The sequence below is a fragment of the Dioscorea cayenensis genome, chromosome 7 (genome assembly GCF_009730915.1).
Source record: "Dioscorea cayenensis subsp. rotundata cultivar TDr96_F1 chromosome 7, TDr96_F1_v2_PseudoChromosome.rev07_lg8_w22 25.fasta, whole genome shotgun sequence".
Classification (NCBI taxonomy): domain Eukaryota; kingdom Viridiplantae; phylum Streptophyta; class Magnoliopsida; order Dioscoreales; family Dioscoreaceae; genus Dioscorea; species Dioscorea cayenensis.
In genome coordinates, this window is record NC_052477.1 from 27,220,270 (window position 1) to 27,241,035 (window position 20,766).

A 20,766-nucleotide genomic window follows, 5' to 3' on the forward strand; every position below is an offset into this window, starting at 1 on the left:
TAGTTAGGGTTAATTTTAAAGTGACATGGGGAAATTAAGAAGTGGCTTTGACTTCCCATATGTATTAGTCTATATGAAGTGGAGAAAGGGAAGAGCACTTGTCTTACTTTCCCATCGCATCATCTGATTTGGTAGATAATTTTTTTTTTAATGTTGCTGATGCATTAACCAAATAATAGTATCTTAGGAATCGTGAGATAAACCACGGGTGATTACTCATGTTTGTGATTGAGAAGTCTCAAATTAAAACCTCTTAGATTATAATTCACTTTTTTGAGTCCTTTGTAGGTGTTATGTGTGAAAAATATCTCTTAATGGTGCACCATTATACTAGTTTATTTTTTGCTTTGTCGTTTATAGACTTTATCAAAAATGAGACTTCAGTTTTATTTATTCTTATTAAAAAATTTGAGATTTAATCTCTTGTTTTTTACTAAAATTCTCATCCATACATACTATATACTATTGAATGACACTACAAACCGACCTTTGCACTGATAGGAAATAAAAACCTTGAAAATGATTTATATTTTAAATTTTAAATTTTATATAACTAAATCACTTTAGTTATATAATGTTTATAATTAAATTAACAAAACTGTGCTTATCCAACCTAATCTTTAATTCAAAAACCTTGGTTATTTTATTTTATTATTGTTTTTAGATAGATACACAAGATAAATTCTAATTCAAAATGTGACATATCATATAGATAGAATTACATTACTTTTTAACAAAATACAAAAAAACTCCTCCAATTATTTCCCAATAAGCTTGGGAAATAAATATCCAAAAGAAACTCTTCTTCTCATTAGAACTTAGAAGCAGAAGAAGAAGTAGAAGAAGAAGAGTATTAAATTAAATTAGAGCATAAGAGAGACACCACCAACTCTTCACCCATATCTTATTCCGGACAATCCCAAGCTTCCCAATTTGAACAACTCTGCCGGCTCACCACTTTGTTTCAACTCCAATTAATCTAATCTCAATCCCAACCATCTTTGCATGCCTTTCTCTGTAAAGCTGTACCACTACTCCTATCCTTCTAGAACGTCCCACCTCCCTCCCTCCTTCCTCTTTTGACTCTCTCTCTCTCTCTCTCTCTCTCATCTCCAACTTCATGTGATCAATCATGCTTCTCTTCTCCTTCATCTTCAATCCTTAATAAAAGGAAAAGCCATTATTAACCAACCTTTTCTTCTCTGTAAATGCTTTACCTCTTCAAAGTATTGCTAATACTTTTTAGTCAACTCAAGCATTCTTCTTGTTCTTGTTGAAAGATTCAATCTTTCACCTCAAATCCTTGGAAAAAATCCAATCTTTGATCCATTTTAGCCATAAAAATCCCTCCTTTTTTTTTGTTTCTCCAAATTCATGCTCCATCTTCAATAGTAGCTCTCATCAATGGCCCACGAGCGGCCTCTCTTAGACCCTTCTCCCCGACCTCCGGCCACCGCCGAGCCTGCCCCCCCTGTGGCGTCGTCGTTTCGGTTTCCGTCCTCCCGGCGCTCTGCCCGTTCTCGTGCCTCCACTGACCACATCTCCTTCGCCATCGATCCTGCTTCCCCTAAGCCCTCCTCCGCCGTCCGCTACGGCTCCCGCGCGGAGTCCGACCGGTCTGGCGCTTCCCAGAAAGAGATCTCCGACGATGACGCTCGCCTCGTCTTCATCAACGACCCTGAGAAGACGAACGAGCGGCTGGACTTCGCCGGCAACGCGATCCGCACCGGCAAGTACTCCGTTTTGACCTTCCTCCCTCGCAATCTCTTCGAGCAATTCCACCGCGTTGCCTACCTCTACTTCCTCGCCATCGCCATCCTCAACCAACTCCCTCAACTCGCTGTCTTCGGCCGCGGCGCCTCCATTCTCCCTCTCGCCTTTGTCCTTCTCGTCACCGCCGTCAAAGACGCCTACGAGGACTTCCGCCGCCACCGTTCCGACCGCATCGAGAACTCCCGCCTCGCTCTCGCCCTTGACAACCTCTCCTTCGTCCACAAATGCTGGAAAGACCTCCGCGTCGGCGAAGTCATCAAGATCTCCGCCAACGACACCATCCCCTGTGACATGGTCCTCCTCTCCACCAGCGATCCCACCGGCGTCGCCTACCTCCAAACCATCAACCTCGACGGCGAATCTAATCTCAAGACCCGCTACGCCAAGCAAGAAACCCTTTCCAAAACCCCCGACAATGGCATCCCCTCCATCTCCGGCGTGATCCGCTGCGAGAAACCCAATCGTAACATCTATGGCTTCCAGGCCAACATGGAAATCGATGGCAAACGCATCTCTCTCGGACCTTCCAACATTATTCTTCGCGGTTGTGAGCTCAAAAACACATCTTGGGCCATTGGCGTCGTCGTCTACGCCGGCAGAGAGACCAAGGTGATGCTCAATAGCTCTGGCGCTCCCTCAAAGCGCAGCCGACTTGAATCCCATATGAATAGAGAGACCATCTTGCTCTCCTTTCTCTTGATCATCCTTTGCTCTATTGTAACCTTTTTGGCTGGCTTTTGGCTTGGGCATCACAAGAAGGAGCTCAACTCCTCACCTTACTTTAGAAAGAGCAACTTTGGTAGAGATGGTGATAATTACAACTACTATGGGATTGGAATGGAGATCTTCTTGACATTCCTCAAGTCAGTGATTGTATTCCAGATTATGATTCCCATATCTCTGTATATATCCATGGAGCTTGTTCGTCTCGGGCAGGCTTATTTCATGATTCGTGATTCGAATTTATATGATGAAGCTTCAAATTCAAGGTTTCAGTGTAGAGCTTTGAATATCAATGAGGATCTTGGGCAGATCAAGTATGTGTTCTCAGACAAGACCGGGACACTGACAGAGAACAAGATGGAGTTCCAATGTGCGAGCATTCGTGGGGTTGATTATAGTGGAGAGAAAGTTACTGTGGGAGAATATTCGATTAAAGGTAGTGTGGCATTTGTTAGATTGATATGTTTGATGTTGGTGTCAACATATTGTGATTGTTTGCCTGAAATTTATATAATTGGTGACAGTTGGAGATCAAGTTTGGAGGCCGAAGATGAATATTAAGACTGATCCTGAGTTGTTGGGACTTTTGAGGGGTGGAAGGGAGAGTGAGCGACGCAAGTATGCTTGTGATTTCTTGCTTGCCCTTGCAGCTTGCAACACTATTGTGCCACTGGTAGTAGATACAACAGACCCGAAACTAAAGTTGGTAGATTATCAAGGGGAGTCCCCTGATGAACAGGCGTTGGTTTATGCCGCCGCCTCATATGGATTTGTGCTTGTTGAGAGGACTTCCGGGCACATTGTCATTGATGTGCTTGGAGATAGACAGAGGCAAGCTTTTTATTTTTAGATTAGTACTTAGATGATTTGACATCATTTAGTTAGTTCCAAAGACTTAGATAATTTGTCATACTGCAATTTGTTTGGAATGCTTAAAGTCTTGCTTTTGTCTTTTGTTGTTCTGCCTGTGAAAGATTGGTCATTTTAGTTTAGCTTAGCTTGTTATTCTTTGAATCCTATCTGCTTTTGCATCAGCATAAGTGACTTTTTAATGAAGTAGTTTAAACTTTTATGGTGGTGGTTGATGTTTGCTATGTCACAAGTAGTTTTTTTCAAGATTATTTACTGTTTGTTTTCATTGAAAACCATTTGCTTAGTCAATTGTGATTATTAATATGGATCATTACACTATTTTACTACAGGTTTGATGTGTTGGGTCTTCATGAGTTTGATAGCGATCGCAAAAGGATGTCGGTTATAATTGGATGCCCTGATAAGACGGTGAAGTTATTTGTAAAAGGTGCAGACAGCTCAATGTTTGGAGTAATTGACAAATCCCGCAATATGGATGTAGTTCGCGCAACAGAGTCACATCTTCACAGCTATTCATCCATTGGTCTGAGAACATTGGTTGTTGGGATGCGGGAGCTCAATAGCTCTGAGTTCGAAGAGTGGCAATCTGCCTATGAGAAAGCAAGCACCGCTTTGTTTGGAAGAGCAAGTTTGTTACGAACTGTTGCAGCAAATATAGAGACCAATCTTCAATTACTTGGAGCCTCAGGAATTGAAGATAAACTACAAGACGGTGTACCTGAAGCTATAGAATCTCTGAGACAGGCTAATATCAAGGTCTGGGTGTTGACTGGTGATAAACAAGAAACCGCCATTTCCATCGGCTATTCTTGCAAGCTATTGACGAATGAGATGACTCAGATTATAATAAATAGCCATTCAAAAGAATCTTGTAGGAAGAGTCTCCTCGATGCTTTTACTATGTCCACCAAAATTTCAGCAATGGCTTCTAATGCACAGAATTCTGTTGGAGATGCGGGATCCAACAAGGTTCCTCTTGCTTTGATCATCGACGGAACCAGCCTTGTCTATATTCTTGAGACTGAACTTGAAGAAGAGGTATAAATATGTTAAATGTGTATGTATATATATTCTTGCTTGGGATGCATTCAGGTCAGGATTCCACTTAATTTGTTTATTCTTTCTGAATTTGCAGCTTTTCAAAGTGGCAACAATATGTGACGTGGTGTTATGCTGCCGAGTGGCTCCATTGCAGAAAGCTGGAATAGTCGCACTTATTAAGAACCGAACTGACGACATGACTCTTGCCATTGGTGACGGTAAACAACTAAATACTGCATTGTGCTTTTTATCTTTCATCTTTTTTTTTTAGCTGAACATTGATTGCTGAAAACTAGCATTTTGTGGTGAGCTTTATTTTAGGCTGATTTGAATATCTGTATTGCAACAGGTGCCAATGATGTTTCGATGATTCAAATGGCGGATGTGGGGATTGGAATCAGTGGCCAAGAAGGGCGGCAAGCTGTTATGGCCTCCGACTTCGCCATGGGGCAATTCAGATTCTTGGTGCCTCTTCTATTGGTTCATGGTCATTGGAATTATCAGCGAATGGCCTACATGATCTTATACAACTTTTACAGGAATGCTGTATTTGTTTTCACTCTTTTTTGGTAAGCATCCTTTATAAAAAGTATTAGCAGTGTGTTAATATCCCCCTCTGCATTGTCTAACTGATATTCCTCTGTATTCACGGCAGGTATGTTCTGTACACAGCTTTCAGTTTGACAACTGCAGTTACAGAATGGAGCAGCGTGTTATATTCGGTGATCTACACTGCTCTCCCGACCATCATCATTGGAATTCTAGACAAGGATTTGAGTAGGAAGACACTGATGAAGTATCCTCAACTCTATGGAGCCGGTCAGCGGGAGGAAAGATACAACCTCTGGATGTTTATTTTCACTATGTTGGACACTATTTGGCAAAGTGCGGCTATTTTCTTCATACCACTTCTTGCATATAGACACAGTACTGTAGATATATCTGGTATCGGAGATTTATGGACACTCGCAGTTGTCATACTGGTGAACCTTCACTTGGGAATGGATGTATTCCGATGGAATTGGCTCACACATGTATCCATTTGGGGCTGCATTGTTGCCACAGCCATTTGCGTAATCATCATCGACTGCATACCCATTCTTCCCGGATACTGGTATTTTCATTTTCATTACTCTTGTCAAACTGTTATTTGATTCTGAATTTTGGTGTGCTGATGCTGCATCGTTTCAATTAATTACAGGGCAATCTTTGAGATGATGAAACAAGGGCTGTTTTGGTTCTGCTTGCTCGGCATTATAATCGCGGCATTAATCCCACGGTTTGTGGTCAAAGCTTTCATGGAGTACTTCAAACCTAGTGACATCCAAGTTGCCAGGGAGATGGAGAAGTATGGAAGTTTGAATGAAGTTGCTGCTAATACAGTGCGAGAAATTCCAATGACTTCATTCGCAAATGCGAATCAGAGAATACCATGATTTTTACACATCTTTTATTCTTTCTTGTTTATTTCTCTGTTCTTGTGTGTATATTAGCCTATTCTTTGAGCTGTAAGTCGGGTTTGTCGCCGATAGCATGCTTGTAACAAAAACAAGGGATCAATTCACACTCCCTACATGGCTTGTATGTATTTTAGAAATTTTGTCAGATCAAATGAAAATTACCATGATACACAACAGTAATTTTGCCTCCATTATTGTCTTGAGTATGCATGACATTGAAGATTGAAAATGAGCTTGTAAATGAATCCAAAGAAATGAGATGTGAATTGACATGCAATGACTTTATGTAGTAACTTGATAGCTCTCATTGATGTTTTGGATCTAAGTTTCTTGTCATGGGCTCCAATAAGGTGACACCATGACAACTACTAGACTATCTTCATTCAAATCTAGAAGAAAAAGGCAAGAAAATAACAACCAAATCTATATATGTACATGTACTCCCATTTTCCAAATTGTTTGAACTTGCTAAGCTTGTAAATTTGCTAAACTATTTCAAAGTTGGTTGATTACATACAAACTCTTAATTAATTTTTTGGATACTTTTATGTAAAAGAGGATGCTTTATGTAATATGAAACTTTTTATTCTCATTTCTCTCATTTGTCACCTGTAAGAATAATACCATGTCAAAGAAGGTAAAAGAATAAATTTTGTATATGTACCACTTGAAATAAACATGTGAAACATGGTTTGTATAAGTAAAAGATAAGATTTATTCAATCCTTTTTGTAACAGGCTGAGGTTGACATTAGTTGGGCTGAGAGAAATTTAGCTAAATGTTAACAATATTCATAGTCACAATAAGGATGGGATCTCTAATGATTACCATTGTAGACATGACCAATTAAGAACAAAATGTTAACTCTAACTTAATGTGACAATGGATTAGCTATTCAGAACATATATATATTTATATAAAAAAAACTTACACACCCAAGCTATTTATTCTAGAGAATAGTTTGTTTTATTTACACTTACGTTTTGAATTCAATTAGGCATAGGATATAGATAATCACAGTCACTTGCGAGAATGGAGTCATGGTTGAAAGAGATAATGAGAACAAAAATTAAGAAACCAATATGTTAATATTGTCGGTGTTAATGTTAGTATTTTAGTAAGCTGACATTATTTGCCAATAAGGTTTGCTGAGGCCGCAGATGATGAGGTGGCAGCTGTTGGAAGAAGTAAACTTAATTGGATACATGCATGCATAATATTGGGAAGTTATAAGTTTTTGTTTTGGGTTCATGAAAATATGTTTTGGTTAATGAGATGGTGTTTAGGGAAATGAATATGAAATTAATATGTAAATGTGAAAGGTCACAAAAATGCTATAAGCAAGTGTTTTGTTGTCTTCCTCTGATAGTGGAAAAATTAATATACATCTTCTTCATGCATTTTATCTTGCTTATTTTGCCCACAAATTTATTTCATCCCAAAATTATTTCCAACAGCAACATGATGAGGTGATAGTCAAACTCAAATTACAAACTATTCCAGGTAGGAGAATTTGAATTAAAGACTTGATTGAAGAAGACCTAATTTGGATGCTTAATTAGGGGCTAAATTTGGATGCTTAAGGATTAAGTAGCTTGTGAGCTAATTTATTAAAGAGACTGTTTTTGGAAAAGCTATGGTTGGCAAACTGTGAAGATTCCAATTGATTGAAAAATTGATTAAATACTTTTTGGAGTTATATTTGGTAAGTGCATAAATTGAAGATCAAAATTAGCAGAAGATTATTGAAAACTATGTTTGGTGCATTAAAGTTTACTTGAATGGTAATTGAAGATTTGGTCGAAGCTAAGATCGAAAGGATCAAGAAGCAAGAAGTTTGAGTGTGTGTTTAAAGACCCAAGGATGGGTTCTTACTAGTGGGATAATTGTTGGAAATTTCTCATCACAACCAATGATTTTTGATTGATAACTAAGACAAGGATCAATGGAAAACATCCATAATATATGAAGTATATTGTAAATCGATATAATGAATAGAATTTCCTCACACAGATAGTGAAATAGGGATGGAGACCATACGGTGGAACTAGAATTTTTGCCATCGGAGGTATCCCGCGATAAAAAAACAAGAAAGGCGGCGCTAGGATGTTCGTTGAATCCTTTCTCTCCAACTTTTCACACACACACACACGCACATCCCACCACAAACGCATCATAAGCATATATAAATATACCATATTTTGGGTAGACCCAAGCCCAATGGGCTGACTTGGGTAAGTTTGAAGAGTGAATCCAATGGCTTATAGCATGGTTAAATAGAAAAGCATTCATCTCATAAATGACCAAATATGTCACATGCATTCAACAACGATGTTAATTGTCTTTTAGATTATGTTGGTTTATAAAATAATCCAACATTCTCCCACTTGGACTAACATAATCAATACATAAATGTTTTTCTCCACAAAATGCATAGCCAAACTAATTATATATAACCAATACATCGATAAGATGTAAAGTCCATACATAATTAGACGCTACTATTATGAAAGCATAACAAAGAACATCAATATGGATTTAACAAATTGAATTTCATCATTTTGTCACTTAATAGAAACACAAAGATACATTATCTCCAACAACATCAAGCATCCATAATATGCATGAATTACACAAAATGCAAACAATCCTCACAAGAGATCTAAAGAACAGTAGACTCCCACTAATACAAAATGAGATTAAGCTCTTAAGAATCTAATTAACTGCGAAATGTGTTTTTTAAAAACACAAATTAGGATGCTTTTTTTAGTGGGTCTGCCAACAACAAACTGCTCATAGACATATTCTCAATAGTAATAAGAGACACTGCATCTTTCTCTATCACAAATAGAACTTAACATCTATATATAAACTTGGAGTGTGAAATTCTCCTAGTGTTCTAAGAGAAAGAAACTACTAGGAATTATCACAAACAATTTCAGTGACCTCAAAATGGAGTCCATAACTCTAAATGCTGAAATAAAATTCCACAGCCACATAGCAGGTTGTCTCATAGCACATCACATATTCTACCTATTTATAATCCAAATGTGAATTTCTTATCATCTATATTTGCAGCCTGCATAATGGAGCTACTAAAACAAACACATTTAAGTTGGTATGCCGATATGTAAACATAAGATCCTTGGTACCTTGAAAATACGTTAAGATTTTCTTAGCCACTTTCTAATGGCTTTGTCCAAGATCACTCAAATATATACCAAGCACAGTAAGCACAAAGGCAATATCAAGACATGTGCATACTTGAGCATACATCAGGCTGCAAACAACAGAAGCTTAAGAGATAGCTTTCATTGAATCTCTCTTAACATCACACTTAGGACATTGAGCTTTGGAGAACTTGTCAGTACTTTTTGCAAATGAAGTCTTTGTAAAAGAACATAACTAAATGTTAAACATCTTCAAGATAACCAAACAATATTTGTTTTATCTTAAACAATAAATCAGTGTTATTACCAGTGAGCAAGATATCACTAGCATATATTACGAAAATATGTACTTGCTCCCACTAATCTTCATGTCAATGTCGCTTAATCTTGAATACCCATTTACAACCAATGAGTCTACAACCATTTGATAACACTACCAGACCCCACACTTTATTTTGTGATATAGAGCTCATTTCATCATTCATTGTATCCATCCAAAAATTGGATTAAGAAGCAGAGATAGCTTCTATATAAATAGCTCAACTCATAATTGGTCATTTATGTTAGGGCCCAACATAATATCCATTAGTTGGTTATGTGTTACATATCAAAATAATATCCATAATTAATATTATTAATAATTCTAAATAATTGAATAATCCTAATCCACAAATTATTCAAAAGTCTCCCACTTGGATAGCTTTAATCAATTATTAGTAAACGAAAAGTATTACTATAAACAAAAATATTAATCGTGGCTATAACAATATACATATATAAACCAACAAACTAATGAAGTGCAAAGCATTTCACACTACAGAAAATTCTATCCCGTAGGGATAAAATATCACACATGTTAATATACTCACACTTATATATAAGAACAATAATACATATCATGAGTTAAACAGGATATGTAATGTATGATAATGGGTTTAAGCATCATAATAATGCAAAAAGGGATAAGATATTTGGACTCCCACTAACCCCAAACATCAAAGGACTTAACAGCATTTGTAAATAAGCTGGCCCCGAAAACATCAAAGAATCATTTGATATGCATGTAAACAATATTTAATAACATGCAACTAAAAATAAATGATTTATAAGGCCAACAAACAAAAGTCCTATAACTAGATTTTTTTATTCAAAATGGTTCCACCAATGGATCCCAAAACATGACAAGCAAAGTGTACAAGATAACAATGCATATGTACGTGATCACATGTCAACAACCAAATTTTCGATACTGATAAGGAATACAAAAACATAATTGACATTAATCCAAAGCAAATAGTGCATTGTAACTTCGATAAAAATGACATTGATAATGATACACCAATATGATATAATTATCACTAATACATCAATAAGTGTCAAATCATATCAACTCTCGAAAAAGTATTAATCAAATTTATGCAAATTTCATATAATTGTGCTCACAATAAACAAGATTATAATTACACAATTGTGTAAACACGATCATGTATCTTGTACTTTCAATACATAGCCTAATTTATAAACATGTGTGAGACCATGTAATATTTGACAAGTCCAATTTCATAATCATTAAATTCAACATGAGAGATTCAAGTCATAGTTTATGATTAGTCCCATTAAGCTTCAAAATGGCAGAAAAATGAGGATTGCACGAAGCTGAAGAAAAACCATAAGAGCAACAATTAATGTCCATGTAAACAAGATCAAGCAATTTTCCCTTTCTTCAACTTCCCTTAATGATTCACAAATGTGATCATCAAATGCTAGAGTCCATCAATAATAAAAAAATTGAACTCATTCACAGGTAACAACAACATATTAAACATTACAACCAAATATATCAATTGAACTCATCGTTAGGATAGTTTCACTGTCCGTATGGATCTTAGAGAAAATAAAAAAAATGTACTAAATTGGGAGAAAACAATACTAACAATAATTTCAAATGCCTCTTGATTGACAACTAAGCTAAGGATCAACGGAAAACATCCATAATCTATGAAGTATATTGTAAAACGATATAATAAATGAAGTTACCTCGCACAGATGGTGAAATAAGGATAGAGATTAGAGACTGATAGTTCCGGTGAGTAGTGTGGTAAGATAAGTCACTCAATAACTCACTCAAAGATTGGACACACACAATCAAACAAGAGAAAAGAGACACGCAAGTTGGTAACCCAGTTCGGCACAACCTTGCCTACATCTGGGGGACCAGGCCCGGAGAATCAATCCACTAAAAGAGGCTTAAGAATAAAGAGTACAACACTCTCTCACTCTCTCAAGACAAAGAATATCCCCTTTAGATTGACCGATGCCCACTCTCCTTAACCCTCACCAAAGGGTCTCTCACTTCGTGGCTCATCCTAAATCTTCAAGCATAATATCTTATATAGACACACCGACGTCCAAATAATCATTCCTCTTTTAGAATTCCCCGTAGCTTCCTAACTTAGACACATTCCAAAGTTAAATGTTGCAACACCTAGTTGCAATATTGCCCACCTTACTGAACATGACTGAGTTCTAGCCAATTGCACCCGAATCTGTGACCTTTAACCTTCCCGGTTCCTTCAATCCACCTCATAGCAGTTGACTCGATTCGAGCTCCTCCTGCCTGCAGCTGCTTCCTTCCTCACGCAACCATCTCACCAAAGATGGTTACCGAAGATCTCCCGATCTTCTTTCCAAACTTGGTCAAAGTTTGGTTTTCCAAAAATGATCTTCGATTGACTCATGGAAATATTGTTACTAAACTTGATCTCATCTCATCCAAGTTTAGCCTCCAATATCTTCAAGCATGATCTCCAATCATCCATGCTTGGATCTTCAAATCTTCAATCAATCTCTGTATCCGATTAGTCTCCTTAAATAGTTCTGCCCATAATTAACTCTTGGATCTTTCTTCAAATTGTGTTGCTAAATATGGTCTTAATAATCTCATTGGCTTGTCCTTGTCTAACATAGTCTGTGTCTTCAAATATCTCTACACCAAACTAAGTTTGTCATTGCCTATCTTAGTTTGTATTTTCAAATAGTCTTCACACCAAACTAAGCTCCATGCTATCTTAATGATGATCTTTTATTCTTGCCAATAATAGAATATCCTCTCTTTCTTTAAGGTAGATCTTTCAAAAAAAGAAGTTTTACTAAGGATATGATCTATTATCCCAGATCTTACCAAGGATAGATAAACATACCTAAAATAAAACTTACCTTCTTGAAGAGATCCTTTTAACTTGATGCACTTTCCAAATATAGTTGATCATCACATGACTCTATTGAGAAGAATTTCTTCTAAACATGATATATATCATGATCTTCTAGCCCTTGTAGCTTCACATGTCATGACACCTAGCTTCATCCACATCATCATCCTAGTCACTCCTCTTTTTGCCAAGTCATCATTTCCACTTCATCTTTCTTTGCCATGTCACATCTTGGCTTGTCATATAATGTCAATCCATGTCGTCAGACTTAACAGAAACCATCAAAGATCTAATCTTTATTCATCCCGCATATGGTGGAACTAGAATCTTTGCCATCAGAGGTATCCTGCGATAAAAAAAAAACAAGAAAGGCGGTGCTAGGGTTTGTTGAATCCTTTCTCTCCAACTTTTTATACGTACCCACGAATCCCACCACAAATGTACCATAAGCATATATAAATATACTACATTTTGGGTGGACCCAAGCCCAATGGGCTGACTTGGGTAAGTTTGAAGAGTGAATCCAATGGCCCATAGCATGGTTAAATAGAAAAGCATTCATCCCATAAATGACCCAATATGTCGCATTCATTCAACAACAATGTTAATTGTCTTTTAGATTATGTTGGTCCATAAAATAATCCAACAGTAATTGGTTATAGGTTGGCCAAAATTGGTAGAGATTCGGCCATGTTAGACTTAAACTCAACCGGGAGGGTTAATGGTGTCATGAGGTCATGTTTCAACTTGGAGTTATACTCATCTATTTCCACTATATCTATTATTGGGCCAAGTTGTAACTTAAGTTGCAACAAGACTTACAACGCCAGAATTGGTGGCTATGGAGAATTAAGACAGAAGAAAATTTCTTGATACGGTTCATGTGGAGGATTATAAGATTCGTTTTTATATAAGATTCGAAATTGGGGAGAGAAGCATGAGGGGAAAGTGTATACCTCGATCAATCTAGAGAAAGTGTTTATTGTTCATTGTAATCGATCGTGATATTGATGAAAGAGTGTTTCCTTGTGTCTTTTAGGTTCTTTGTATACTATATTTACCTCTTCTAGTAGATTGTTTCTTCTGATTTGGCCCAACATACATAAATACATTATGTCCAACTATGTTACAAACATTTGTGTCTCTTTTCTTAATTGTTGTGATGTGTATATGCTTGATTAACGATAAATGTAATAACCCACGACCTTAATAGAACTAACAAATATAATAGTAGGGATAAATTTTTTAAAAAGTTACCAAACTATATTTTTTTTTTAATTTAGGGTCCAAACTTCAATTTAAATCAAAATGGTACCTCAACTTTTATTTTGTTTCACCAGCTGATTACCGGAAATATTCCGGCTAATTTATGATGATGTGGCGCCAGAAAACTTGAGTCAACATCTAATTTACACGCTAGTACATCCCATTTGGCATAGCCATGTCATCAAAGTTTGCCACCTCAAATGCCATGTTGGACTTCAGTCTTATATTTGACTATAAATGTAAATTCCACAATGCAGAAGGTAAGTTGGACATGAAATCTTAACTCCAAAGGAATATTTAACTCACGGATAAATAAATAAATATTAATATTTTCTGAAATCATGTGAATATAATGATTTTTATGAGTTAAAACTATTTATTTTTAATGTACTCACACAACTAAATATGCAAATATAAAATAAAGGATTAAATCTATTAAAGACAAATTATGGTCGCTATTTTTTTAACTTTAAAATTAAAAAAAAAAATCATTTTGGCCCTTGAACCAGTTGTTTTGTCCATCATGGCATGCACTTCATATATATTATGCCGTAATATATAGTACACATGCAGGAGTCCTCACATAGAAGAGTTTTCTTTACAAACTAGGATTCACAATGGTTAAAGCTTTAAGAGAAACACCTCTAGTTTTAACTTTAAAAATAATAATAATGATAACTAAAGCAGAGCTTTATACATATATATAATACATTTTTGCTTAGGCTTTAGGCTTTTAGAATCTAGTGACATTTGATGGTAGTGGTTAAATCATGACCTAGCAAAATTATTATTTCTAAAAACAGTGTACAAAATTTATTATTAACTATTTACTGTGCTATTACACTGTTAGAGATACTAAAGCACTATAAAATATTATTTATTACTATTAAATATAGTATATAAATCGATAAAAGTTGTGAAATGTAAATCTAATGATTACTGTAGAATGTCCTTAAAGGACGCATCCTCACATGTATATATAAAAAAGTTTTACTTTCACAACACCAATACAAACAAATTAAGAAAAGATTACATAGAAACATTTTGCTAGTAAAAAATTGGAGAGCACCAATGAGTTGTGAAGGCTCCAACATTGCAACATATCATCTTAAGGCTAATGTACTCTTTAATGTACTATTGATGTGTGGGTAGGACCCTAAACAGATGATGGTCTCATATGTTGGAACTATATTAGAGCATCAAATCTGACAAAACAACCAAGTCATTGGTTGTCAAGTGGGGATCCTAAAACCCCCCCAACAATCAAGCATAGATGTTGGACACCCAACAAAAGGATCTCTACTCTCTATCCTCTCTTGTCAAGGCCACCAACATGCATGCCTTCATCTTAATGGACCAAAAGACACTATATCTTAATGTTTCAGTCCCCCTTCTATCGTCATTTTCATTGTCATTTGGAGTAACTGTAAATTTATAAATTTTGGGATAATTGTTAAAATAAAAATTTAACTAGGCGCATCGGTTGTTTGAGGGACAAGTTGATGGGGACTAAGTGGGTCAAGTCTGTATGCCTTGGAACCCAAAATCTGAAGGGATGTTGGGAAGGGAACAACCCCAAAGATGTGTGTCTAGCATGAGTCCTATGTCTTATTGATCCTTCCCAAAGAACCAAATTTAGGGTGTCTTATCTTAGTCCCTTAAACTAAGGACCATATGGACAGACACAATGCCCCCTTTCTCCCTACTTGCTTTCATGGATCTCTTAATAATTTTGTTTCTTTTGCTTACATCTTTAATTGCTCTTATTAGGATTTATTTGTCTTAAATTAATATATATAGTTCCTATTTAGCACCCATCATGTGTGTTTATTTATACAAGCATTAATTTTATTAAATTGTTAGCAAACAGTTATATATAACCCATATAATTAATTTGTGCTAGGTGATTCAAATGAATTGATTCTGTCCCCTCTGTATATATTTGCCATATTTTGTCATTTTATGATGAATTAATGCATTATGAGGGCTCAAGCAGCTTGCTATGTTTCATGTACTTTTCTAGGACTTGTTCTGCTGGTTCTGGCTTTATTGCTTTGTTTTTTTCTTCTGTTTATGATGCTTTATATTCTTTGTACTAATGGTTATAATTTAATATATGTGTGTGTATATATATGTTGATAAATGACCAGAAATATAAACATGCGAGATATTTGATAGATTATTTATTTATTTATTTATTTATGACCGTTTCAATATATTAAGAACATCAAATGTGAGTGTTTTCATTGAACCATAAGTACATCTTGATTGAAAAGGACAAATAGAAATAGTGAGTCTATAAGCATGTAGTGTTTAAGCATGTTTTGTGATAGCCTTTGTTTTATGTTGAGAAGGTGCATGAATTAATTCTTCTCTGGTCTTATTCCACAAAGGCAGCATGACATTCTTTCTCTAGACATTGGACTGTAAAGGTTGTATAATTATTGGATCAACAACTATATATAACTGTATATCACCTCAATTGTAAGTTGTAACTTCTAGTAAGTTATAGTGTTTCATTAATTTTGTCCATATCCTTATTGTTTTCTTAATTTTCTTTCTCAAACTTAATGCTAGCTGTTTCTTTATTTATGTGCATGAAAATTGTTATTACTACGTGTTATTGGTCATGGTTTGTTTAATTTACTTTTTTTGGAAAAAAAAAAAGATAGAAAACCAGAGCAAATTAAGTTGAAGCATATGTATCAAACAAAACCTTTTCTTATTTTAAAAAATACTTAAGTTGCAATTAACTAATCTATTTGTAATTAGTTACTTATTAAAGTTTTGGGATGTCATATGGTACTGTTATTTAATTTAACTTAAGTTTATCATGTTTATTTATATTTGCCTCTACATATGTTGCTTCACCTTTGATGCTGTTATTACTGTACGTTTTTAAATCATTTATGAGGCCTTTGTCAAGCAAAGAATCTTAAATTGCTAGACAAAAATAACTTAAGTTCGAATTTAACTAAGAATTGTTGTTTTTAACATTTTACAATTTCTTTTTTAAAAAAGGGATGAGACTAGATTGGAAGATTATAGGTTGGTCTCACTTAATTCCTTTGTATTTTAAGTTAAACTTAATCAATAAAAATATTCAAAAATAAAAAATAAAAAATTAGACATTTGTGCTAAGCGAAAGGTATTAAACTAATAGATTCGATTTAGTCAACAATGAGTAGCTTTTATAATTATTTTTATCTTATTTTATGTTTTTAGTTTTTTGACCCACTGATTTTTTTGTTTATAGTGAAATACTAAGAGTCTTATAAAAAGTAAATTTTTTGTAACAAGTGATTTTTGCATGCAAAAAAATTTAAACTTAAGATCATATACTTAAGTGGCCTAAATTTCTATGACTTGGACCGGCACCTATTTATATTTTTAATAATTTTTAAATGTAAAAATTTAAATATGTTATTATTTTATTTTTGAAGATATATATATATATATATATATTGACTTAAACGGGACGACTTTTGTTAACTATGGCTCTTTCAACCGATGTGGGCTTACAATAACATACCATGTGTTACATACATACTAAAAAGTAAAAACATATGTAAACATATATATATATATAGATATATATATATATATGTATATTCAAGCCTTTTTTAGAAATGATTTTTGAGTGTTGATTACTAATTTCAAGTTTGCGGAAATTTTCAAATATCATGGCTAATAACCTTTGTAGTTTCTTTTTCAATTTGTTTTATCGGGGATGTTGAATGGGGACAGGCTAAACTAAACTGATGCACGTCAGAATGAGACATTGAACCTCTCATGCATGCAAATGCAGATAATGATAATGAGAGAGAGCAACAGATAGCTATGTCGCACATATATATATATATATAACAAGACCGATAAGATTAATCAAAGCTCAAAACTATGGTGTCATGCATTCCCTGATCAGTCCACCGACCAAGGGTGGCCCTGTGATTGAGCCAAGTGCACTCACTTCATGTGGGTCTACAGTGCATCCTCTGCTGAATATCAGTGCAAGTGAATCAATCCTTACTTTTGTGGTGCCCATACATGCACACTTACTTGCATTCCCTTGGCTTCTACCTTCTCTTTCTGCCACCTTGGGAACCATTCAACCATCCATCCTTCTCTCTCTCTCTCTTTATATATTCCTTTCTCCATTTTCACCTTCTTTTGATCCCAGAATCCCAGACATGTCCTTTGGAAAGGGTGGCAGATTTTGCCACCCCTTACATATGTGTGTGTGTATATATATATATAAAGTTATAGAGTTAATAGTTAGAGAGGAGATGATGATCTCTAGATGATCACGTTAATGTGTTTTGTTTGTAGGTGAGACACCGACCAACTCTTAGTTTGGCTTTTAGGGCACATGCACAGTGAGTTCTTTGAGGAGATGAGAGTTTTGTTTTATTTTTAAGGGTTAAAACACATGTTAGTTTTATCCTTTTTGAGTGAGCTAGGTCAAAAGTTGCAGAAAGTTTTGAGTTTTTGAGAGCATGCATGCATAGCATATGCATGAAGTTCTAGAGAACTTAATTTGAAGGAAGGTTTCAGGGAACATGCTTCTTTGCTTTTCCATAATTTCCAAAGTCTACCTTCTAATTATTTCATGTTTCTTAAAGCACATCAATGCATTGGAAATTAAGCATGCACTTTCGAATTGACTATAAATACATATATTATATCATCGGTTTTGATCATCTTGGATCGAAATGTACTACTAACTTGTTTCTATATATGATTGTTATGATGTTGTTTGTTCTTTAATGTTTCGGCTAATCCTCATCGGTTGCGAGTTTCAGTAATGTACTATTAATAATTTATTATCATGTATTTACACACATGTAAGAGACAAGAGACAATGCATGAACATCATATAGATGTAGACACATTAAAAGCAAAGTGTTTCAAATTCTAAAGTAGCAGCATTGTTTAATTAGTTTTCAATCCATAAACAAATGCTCCTTTAAACATGAAAACAAGGTAGTGCACATGGAGAAGACAAAAGAATATATATAATTTTATAAGGAATCTTTCTGCCTATATATTAAAGTTAGTTTTATTGTTAATTTGATCACCAAACAAAATAACATTTATAACTTAATTTGTATTAATTCACCTTTTATATATATATAAATATATGATATAATATAAATATATGTATGTATGTATGGAATGGAACAAGCTTGACTTTGTAGAAAATTAAAATATGTGACTCTAAAGAATCATTAGCTAGCTAGCTTCCTCTACTGCCCTAGTTTCTAGGGATGTTGTTAATTAGTGACTTAATTAATGGAACATATCCATGCAAACTAATGAGTGTTTGTGCTTTGCTTTAGTACTAATCATGAGGTTAGGCAGCTTGCCATTGAAAAAAATTTGTAAAGCATGGAGCACAAATGAAGGAAGGATAGGATTCCGCCGGGCAGTTTGTCGTCTCGCTAAATAATATTTAAATCATCGGAAAACATCTGAAGTCCTTTTTTTAATATAAAGATCACACTTGATATACAGATTGAGAACTAATTCTTAATTAGTCTTTGCTAATCACTCTCATTACACTGTTTTCATTTTTTTAAAATACATGGTAAGATGGTAAAATTAATTATCTCATGCTAATTAATTAAGTTGAAAGTTGAGAAAGAGATACATGACCTCACTGTCAAAGCAAATATAATTCTAAAACATCCAAAATGATGGTCAAATAACTCAAAAGAAGACACAAACTGTCTTTAAGACGGCAAGGCAACAAACCAAGTTTTGTGGCAAATACTCAGCATAATATATCAAAACCATCGCCACCTTTTTGTTAATACATGATTAGTGATACATTAATGAGGGTGATCTTTTGCTTTAAATATATGTAACTTGTCTCCACAATGAATGTAGACAGACATACAAGTTAGGATATCAAGTGTGTGTTCTGTTAAGATACAAATACTAGTCAAAATGTACTTTTGAGTATTCAATTAAAAGCTTTGGCATTTCATTGATGGCAGAGCTTGATGGAATAAATATATATAATTTGGAACATTGTCAAGTATTTTTGTAACAAAAGATGAGCCAAATGGATTCAGATATTGAACATCACTGACAAGTGTGACCCACTTTCAATTCAGCTTGCAAAGATTCACCAACATGCACCCAATTAAAGCTCATTCTATATTTCCTAGCTAGTAATAATCTTCATGTCTAGCTATCTACCTTCATATACATATATATATATATATATATATATACATATTAAAACTTGGTCATTCTCATTGGCCTTACAATGCCATTGAATGATAAACAAGCAAAATCTTGAGTTAAAGAAGATACATGCAAATTAAGACATGCATGCATGCAAAGTAGACGTAAAGAAGATGTATTGTTATTATTACATGGTACTGTCGAATGTACGTAGTTTACTTAATGATGAAGAAAAGGAAGAACAGAATGGCCTTAAAATGGACAAGATCAGCTGACTGATAAGTAAAAAACCAAGGATGCTTCTGTCCTCTTGTGTGCAAAAAGTAACCTAATTTTAGGCCAACCCTCTTCCTTCTAACCCTAGAAAAAAGTTATAAAAAAATAATAATAATAAAAAATTAAAAAACCCTCTCTCCATTATAAAGAATACATATATATATTCTATATTCTATATGTTCACTCTCACACACACAATGAGAAAGAAACATGTCCAGAAAACGTCAGCCATGATAAAGAATGCGGTTTCTTGACTAGTTGTTGGATTGTTCTTCTTCTCTGCTTTTAGAAAACAAGAGGGGTCCAGCTCCCCATGCAACCCCCCTACAAACTCACATGCCCTGAAGAAGCCAAGCCCCTCCCACGCTTTCACATGTACTCTTCTTCACCCTTGGTCAGACTTGCAAGCCCTTGACCCCACCTGTCTCCTTGTTGCCATGAAAGGATGACACTGGTTTTACTCCTTAACCTCTCTTATGTTATGTGTGCTATCATCCTTCTTCATCCTATATATGTACCATTTGACCATCATCTATCTATACTCTATAGTTCTTCATGTTAAAAACCCTCCTTTGTTTCTTTTCCTCATTAATATGCCAAACACTAACCCATTATATAACTTATATGTTTTTACCACCTTTGTCTGTACATGTCTTGCTTTTATAGCTAGTCTTTAGGGTTTAATTTTCACCACTCTCTCTCTCTCTCTCTCTCTCTCTTCATTCATTCATTCCATTTCACAATTTTCACAATATATCCCTATATAAATACCCAAGCTTATGC

At 34.9% G+C, this 20,766-nt stretch overlaps 1 protein-coding gene across 1 annotated transcript; it reads left to right on the top strand.

Annotated features, from left to right (window-relative positions):
* The first annotated feature begins 746 nt into the window (after positions 1-746).
* Positions 747-6,123, top strand: LOC120264914 (phospholipid-transporting ATPase 1). Its single transcript, XM_039272806.1, has 7 exons — positions 747-2,932; positions 3,021-3,327; positions 3,699-4,407; positions 4,505-4,628; positions 4,760-4,979; positions 5,066-5,524; positions 5,612-6,123. The coding sequence occupies exons 1-7, from the start codon at positions 1,405-1,407 to the stop codon at positions 5,844-5,846; spliced, it is 3,582 nt and encodes a 1,193-aa protein (XP_039128740.1). The 5' UTR covers positions 747-1,404; the 3' UTR covers positions 5,847-6,123.
* Positions 6,124-20,766: the final 14,643 nt, after the last annotated feature.

Excerpts from the sequence above, each read along its gene's own strand:
- LOC120264914 (XM_039272806.1), top strand. The coding sequence starts at position 1,405 with ATGGCCCACGAGCGGCCTCTCTTAGACCCTTCTCCCCGACCTCCGGCC. Across the intron at positions 4,408-4,504 it reads AGACTGAACTTGAAGAAGAG|CTTTTCAAAGTGGCAACAAT; the intron begins GTATAAATATGT and ends CTGAATTTGCAG. Across the intron at positions 4,980-5,065 it reads TTTGTTTTCACTCTTTTTTG|GTATGTTCTGTACACAGCTT; the intron begins GTAAGCATCCTT and ends TATTCACGGCAG.